Source organism: Squalius cephalus, assembly GCF_949319135.1.
Source record: "Squalius cephalus genome assembly, chromosome: 1".
In the NCBI taxonomy this organism is placed as follows: Eukaryota; Metazoa; Chordata; class Actinopteri; order Cypriniformes; family Leuciscidae; genus Squalius; species Squalius cephalus.
In genome coordinates, this window is record NC_137122.1 from 37,076,653 (window position 1) to 37,084,150 (window position 7,498).

At 42.6% G+C, this 7,498-nt stretch overlaps 1 protein-coding gene across 8 annotated transcripts in view; it reads left to right on the forward strand.

Moving 5' to 3' along the window:
• Window positions 1–4,854, forward strand: part of tnrc6c1 (trinucleotide repeat containing adaptor 6C1) — a 180,320-nt gene extending 175,466 nt beyond the window's left edge. For 6 of the 8 annotated variants that reach the window (XM_079887825.1, XM_079887830.1, XM_079887827.1 and 3 more), the window contains 5 exons: window positions 136–285; window positions 1,204–1,419; window positions 2,474–2,547; window positions 2,645–2,784; window positions 2,912–4,854. In XM_079887825.1, the coding sequence (XP_079743951.1) occupies window positions 136–285; window positions 1,204–1,419; window positions 2,474–2,547; window positions 2,645–2,784; window positions 2,912–3,287 (956 nt within the window). In that variant the 3' untranslated portion in view covers window positions 3,288–4,854. The remainder of the gene's footprint in view (window positions 1–135; window positions 286–1,203; window positions 1,420–2,473; window positions 2,548–2,644; window positions 2,785–2,911) is intronic. The other 2 variants (XM_079887823.1, XM_079887829.1) reach the window with 1 other exon arrangement.
• The last annotated feature ends 2,644 nt before the right edge of the window (window positions 4,855–7,498 follow it).

Genomic DNA, 7,498 nt, shown 5'->3' on the forward strand with positions numbered 1-7,498 from the left:
GACAACCGTAAAATATTGAAATACTTTGTTGAACAATACATCTATTATTTTATCATTTGAAGATGAACAAACCTTACTGTGTCATGTGTCAATGTGTCATATCTTTCATGATCTGATTTCTATGAAATCCCTCAGAGTTTTGTCCAGGAGTGCCCTGGAAAGGACTGCAGAATATTGACCCTGAGACTGACCCCAATATGACCCCAGGGAGTGTTCCCAGTGGGCCCACCATCAACACCAACATTCAGGATGTTAACCGCTACCTGCTGAGAGACAGGAGTGGAGGTAAGAGGACCAATCACCTTTTCTCTTCAAAGAAATTATCTTTCAGTGAACTTACTTTCAAATGACACTGGAGCCATAAAGCCTGAACAAATCCCATTATCTTACCATCTCTAGTAAAAATCGTATATATATTTTGAATAAAAGGTATTGCGTATTGCACTATTGTTTTGTTATTGATTTTGTTTTTTTCACATAAAGCAACCACTACGTTTTTTTTGTTTTTTTTCTTCACTTGTATTATTTTTCTGATTTCCGCTTTGAATTCTTGCCTGCTTTGTTCGGGACACATTGTAGGTTCCACCCCAACTTCTTCACAGGGTGAGGCTCTGCCTCCCTCGAGCGATTGGCCAGTCACTAGCTCTTTCAGTCTGTCCTCCCCCGAGGCAGACAGCACAGGTACAACTCCCAGAATCCCCTTCCTGCCCTCAGTCCTCCCCATCACAGCCTTTTCTTACCGTTCAACCTAGCATGGGGCCCCAAAACGGTGGCCGCATTCCTGTATATCTAGTGCATCCGACTAAAGAGTGGCCCTTTACCCCTTAGAGAGCTCTGTCCCACCTACATTCATCCGTACATCCCCTCAGTGGTGTTAGTCACACACTGTCCCTTTGTGCAGCATGGTCACCTGCTGTCTGTGATTTTTTTTTTTTTGTGAGGTGGAAGTGGTGAGAGGGCACTCAGATATATATATATATATATATATATTTTGTGAGGCATCTACTCTTATGATGTCACACATGGGCCTGGACCCTCTCTTTCCTATTTGCGGTGGTGCCTCATTGACTATGACTGCTGTGAGAACACATTTCACCACAGTATGTGTGGAGTGCACAGAATTAGGAACAGGAAATAAGATGTCTGTCAGCATACTCGTTTTCTCTTCTGACCTCTTCACACATTCACACCTCTGATCTACAGGCAAGCTGTCTGACATGAAGTCCACTTGGTCCCCAGGGCCCATCTCACACACCCAGCCTTCTCTCTCTCACGAGCTTTGGAAAGTCCCACAAGGACTCCGGAACACAACTGCTCCCACACGGCCACCTCCGGGCCTGACCAACACCAAGTCCTCGTCCACGTGGGGTGGAAACACCCTGGGACTCGTGGCTGGCTGGAGCGGCTCCTACTCCTCAGGTGTGTGTGTGTGTGTTTGTGTCTCTGTGTATGTGAAAGGCGCAGTTTAATCCCAGGCGGATATGTGTTTGCACAGCTATTCGTAGGCGTAGGTGTGGGCATATTGAAACAGCAGTTGAATTTTGTCAGTTGACTGTTTTATGTGGGTGTGAACACTAGTCGAAACATTGGGGGTTAAATGAGGTGAGGATTGGAACGGTTGGAGCGTTTGCAAGCACGGGCTCTTGTGGCGGAGCAAACTTTTTTTTTTTTTTTGTGGTCTCGCATATGTCGTGTGTTAGTCAACATTCACACGCTGTTGCTTGATCACACTTTCTTGACTTAACTGAAGTAGTTCTTTACAATACGTTTTTGCTGTACAAAAATGTGATGTCGACTTTCGTACAGTGAAAGTGAAGGGTTGACTACGGGTTGTGCATCATGACATGGGGATGAACCGATATTAATGTTTTGGTCAATACCGATAATCTGTTAATTGTTTTCAGGTTATGGCCAATGAGAAACTCAATACTATTGTGTCTAAATAAAATAAAAACCATGAAAACAGTTTAAATTTTACAAGTGGATTAAGGCATTACATTAATATACAGCATTAACAATGTATATTAATTTTTGTGAGATTTGCTAAGGATTAAATTTAACAATGTTATTAAAAATCAGTCTACGTTAGATAATGGCAACGGTAATCTAGATAATAGAAATAATATGTCTATTATATTTAATAAAAGCAAATGTTTACAGAGGTGACCTTTTATATATTACTTTTGTGGAAACCGTGATATATTTTTTTCCAGGATTCTTTAATGAATGTTCAAAATAACTGGATTTATTTGAAAGAAATATTTTGTAACATTATAAATGTCTTTTTACTATCACTTTTCCATCTATTTAATGCATCCTTGCTAAATAAATATATTTGTTTCTTTTTTGTTTTTTTAAATCTTGTTTGCCCCAAACTTTCATTTGGTACTTTAATTCTTAGACTATGTTGTAATGGTTATATTAATGGACTATTGTTAACTGTTTGGCATTAAAGTATTGATTTCTCTCTTAGTAGGTACCACATGGAGTACAGACAGCTCCAGCAGGAGCACTAGCTGGTTGGTTTTGAGAAACCTCACACCACAGGTATTCTTGTGGCTACTGTTATGTTCATTGACTTATAAGTTCTTTATGAATTGTCTGCAGTGTTATAAATCTGCTCTTTCTGTTATGTGATATTTAGATTGATGGTTCAACACTGCGGACACTGTGCATGCAGCACGGCCCGCTTATCACATTCCATCTCAACCTGACGCAGGGCAATGCCGTGGTGCGCTACAGTTCTAAAGAGGAGGCTGCCAAGGCCCAGAAGTCCCTACACATGTACATAAATCTTTCACCTTTCTTTTTTTTCTCTCTCTCTCTCTCTTTTTTTTTTTTTTTTGTGGAATCAACCTCAACTATATGATCACATTCGTCTGTTCTCTTTCTCTAAATACTTGTGTTTCAGGTGTGTTCTGGGAAACACCACTATACTGGCAGAGTTTGCTGGAGAAGAGGAGGTGAACCGCTTCTTTGCACAGGGTCAGTCCCTCACGCACACCACCAGCTGGCAGGCCAACCCCGGCACCAATCAAACTCGGCTGGGAGGCGGAGGGACGGCGGCCACACACTCCATCGGCCACTGGAACAGCAGCAGTCTGGGAGGAGGCGCAGGCGGGACGGGGTCCGGCGGTAAGGCGAGCAACGAGCTGCTGTGGGGGGGTGTACCGCAGTACTCCAGCCTGTGGGGGCCGCCCAGTGGTGAGGACGGTCGAGTGGTCGGCAGCCCCACCCCAATCAATACGCTGCTTCCTGGAGACCTGCTGAGCGGAGAGTCCATGTAAGAGCGCCAAGCGCTCGACCCCCTACCGCAGCGAAATATGAAACTTCAAGAGCAAAAACCAAGCAAATCATTTGGCGATAATCAGCGTCAGTGGAACTGTGAAAAAACAAGAGACAGGAGGCTGAGGCCACACTTGCATAGAGGCTGCTGACCTTCTTCATCTACTTTTTTTGTTTGGTTTTGCGTCTTTTCATCTGTGTTATTTTGATCATTAGGCTTGGGTTACAGTATTCTATAGACTTCTTACGAAGAACCGTGACTAAAAGAGAAGTGAACCTTTACAGAAACTTTTCTCTATTAACTGATACCAGTGTGAAAGTGTATTTTACTACAAACCGATGAGACAAGCTGCCATTTGTTTTAAATTCCTCTGGCTCGAGCACATCCTGTCAGCCCAATCACAGCATATTGCCCTCTCCCCGAAGAAATATGCATCATTCCAAACCAACTCCCTGTGTTTTGGACTGGCTTTTTTTTTTTTTTTCAGTTGTCCTTTTGGATTGTTCGGATTAATTAACAGCACTAAACTTTAGCCTTAACTGCTGATCAGTCCCACTCCACTTGTACTCTGAAGAAACATTTTGAGAATTGCACATTTTCTCATTTCTGAGCCAGGACTGTCATGGGTTGGATGTCAGCCGCAGCATACGCGCATTCGTCCTCCTCATTTCCCTCGGTTGCCATCCTGTCCTCGTTACTCTCAAAAGGATGGACATGTATATGACCCCTCTGCACATTTGAGGCATTTATTCTTAAACTGAGAGGACATGTGGACAGCTGAGGAATATATTAACCACTTGTCACAAAAAAAAAAACTGTACAGGAAACACTTTTTCAGATGGACTACTTTCTTTTTTTCTTTAATTTTCCTAAATGACCTCGGTCTCTCGAAAAACACAAGTCCTCATTGTCGTTCGTCTGACGTGCAATATATGCCACAGACTCTTCCGTCCTTTACGCAGTGCTTTTTTGCCGGCGAAACGGTCGGAGCTCATCTGGGGACGGGAGGGATCAAAGACTCGTCTCCAGCTCCACCACCAAGCATGGGACTGAACAGAAGAGGACTCTGTCAGTGTGTAAGCCCATGGTGATGAAACATTCACTAGCACTTCCTCTACACACTCAAGGACAAGTGTGACTACAGGGGCAACAGGGGCTTCAAACCAAATAAGAGGTGTTTCTTGTAACCCAGTAGACAAAGTGCATTTTTTTTCTTTTCTTTTCGTTGTTGTTGTATTTGGTACAAAAGTATGGAACAAAGGCGGCGTGGTTTCTTCATAGCACTTAGCAAGAGCGTCAAGCTCCGACTTTAATGCCAACAAAATACACGTGTACGTGTGAAACTGACAAAAAGCAATCTACCGAACTTCATGCTCCTTTTTGAACTCTAAACGGATTTTGCCGTTTCATTTCTTCTTCGTCTTCGTCTTTCCACAGCCTTTCGACTTTGAAATTTAGACATTTCGAAAATGGTAGCAAAACGAAGGGATGTCTGATGAGGGGGAAAAAACACCACAACAAGACTGAAGTGTTCTCGTGTGTTTGGTTGTTTTTTTTTTGCTTTTTTTTTTTCAGATGATATATATCAAAGTAAATATCACTGTTAAAGTACTCCAAAATCATTAGCCTTTTTGTCTGGAGATGCTAGACGTGTTGTAATGTTTCTAATGGATTCTGTGGGGCCCCCTGGCCTGGTGGCCCTGCCTACCTGTATGATAAGTGTGGCCATTGAGTGCCTATCTGCTGTGGCGCCTCAGGTGCCCACGCTCTGACTTTTGACCCGCTGTGCCAGGCCGGCGCACCAGATGCCAGAACAGACCTGCCTGGGCCGGAGCAGTGGCTCCTTCAGACCTGGCCAATCAGTACGTACTACTACTGCGCCAGCACTCGACCTCGTCTCAACTTCACTCTCATAGACTCTCTTTCTCCCTCTCATGCAAAGATCACTTTAGCTGGAAGTGGACAGGTTCGTTTCATGTACTTTTTATGATCAATTGGGTTTTTCCCTTCTGGAATTGCCAGTGTTGTTTTTTTTTTTTGTCAACATTGCTGTTGTTATCGTCATTGCTGTTGTTGATGTTATATCGTTATTTTGCGCTTTTTTTTTTTTTGGTCTGTGTGTGTGTGTGTGTGTGTGTGTGTCAATGCAGTGGTCTCTATGGTAGCTGCTCTCACCAGCCCCTCTTGCTGCGCATATGCAGAAAACACTCTGATTAAGAGGCACACCTCAGCGTAAACGGCGGCCGCTAACGTCGCCATGGCTTTTGAAATACGGAATATGGATTGTTTTCGGTCGCGCGTGTAGTTGGCGTAACGAAGAGTAGGTTGATGGTGCTCAGTTTGTCTTCTGCCTCTCCTCTGCACTTTCCTCCGCTTCGGCATCAGAGCCCTGCCAGGCCACACACTGGTGCTTACGACAAAGGGCAGACAGAGTACACTACTTTACCTGGTCGCCTCATCTCACAGTAATAAAAGCAAATGATAACGGAGACTCGGCTCTCCACTTCTATGCAAAGACCGGCCGAGAGGTGCAGTTCACGGCCTTCAGCTTCAATCTGTAGTTCTCTCCAAGCCCACTCTTCAGCTTACCAGTTCATTGTGAGAAGGCAGCTTCCTTACGGTGTAGCCTAAAGAAAGAAACCGGCCCGCTTCATTTGAACTTATGACCAGGCCCTCACTGTTTACTCTCTGAATGATCTCTTACATTATGTACATGCAGTCTCAGGGCAGCCTCAGAGAACCCCTAACTGTTTTATCGTTCCGAGGGGGGCGTAGTCATGCGTTCTTGCATTATCCGATGTGGCTTTAAAGATGCTGAATGGACTCGGAGAAGGATTCGCTGGAAGTCCCTCTGTTTTTTAGATCCTAATGTACCTATTCTCGATCGTAGACTTAACCTAGACATGAATCTATCAGAGTGGGACTCGTTACTTCTTGAAATGTGTTTTGATGTTTGGTTTTGTAAAGAGCACATGGAGGTGGAGAGGTAGAATGCAGGTTGGCACCAAGACAGACGGGTAGCACCTTGTCCCGGGTATCAAATATACGCCTGGGAGGACTGCTGAGAATTAAACAGGGAATCCAGAATGTTTAGGTGCACTGTAGATGGTTCACATTTGGGTACATCTTTTTTTTAAACCAAAAAAGGTTTTTGTCTCATTATTATTATTATTATTATTAATGTTATTGTTGAAAAAGGAAACTTTAAATCTGTAGTACACTCTTTGACTGAAGTGCTTCTCTCTGCAAGCCTTTGACGCCCTGATGTGGCGGACAGATGACTCTGGGGTTTGCTGTATTGATGGTATTATACTCTGTCCCGACCCAATACTAGGGGAACGGTACAGATTATTTTCTATTTTTTTTATTTTTTTTATTTTAAACAGGTCCAGGTCCACACGGACCTATTGTATCAGGAGGCCTGGGGCACATGCCAGTTGATACCAAGTCTTAAAAGGGGGAAATCCCTTTCTGGAAGAATTCTTTTTTTTGTTTCTTTTTTTTTACTTCACACTCGAGTGACACTAGCAACAATCACTATTGCCTGTTTTTGAAGATATATATATACATATATATTTTTAACTGCCTTTCTCTAAGCTGTACTCGAGACCACAGATTGAAAAAAAACAAAAAAAAAACAAAAAAAAACAAACATCCAAAACTTAAAATCCAGAGGAATGCCTGGCAGACTAGCTAGCTAGCTAAAAAGTGGGCATACTGGGTCTTATCTATAGGACTAATGTACCCCAGCTCCACGAGAATGGCTCAGATGCAACTTTGTGTAGGTAAGAAGTCCGCTTCGATCGTACAAAATAACAGGGGCAGGGCCTGGGTGGAGATAACCTCTAAGAAAATCAAATCCTTTGGCTAGAATATGCACATGCTGGTTGATATACATGTACATCTGAAATCCTGTGTATGTATAGAACTGGTTATATATATATTTTTTTTTTTTTTTCATTTACTTTTACTTTTTTTCAGGCCTGAGTAACCCCCTGTTTCCTTCTCTCCATGAATTTAACTAGATGATAAAGGCATAAACATATCAAAATTATACAAATGACAAAAACACAAATACTTGAATCAAAAGAAGCGCCAATAATGTAATGTGAAATTTTTTGTAATAATTTTGTCATTCATACACTTCCAAGCTTTTTGATAACATCAGTTCAAACTGAACGAAAAACAAAAAAAAAGTAGTAAAAAAAAAAC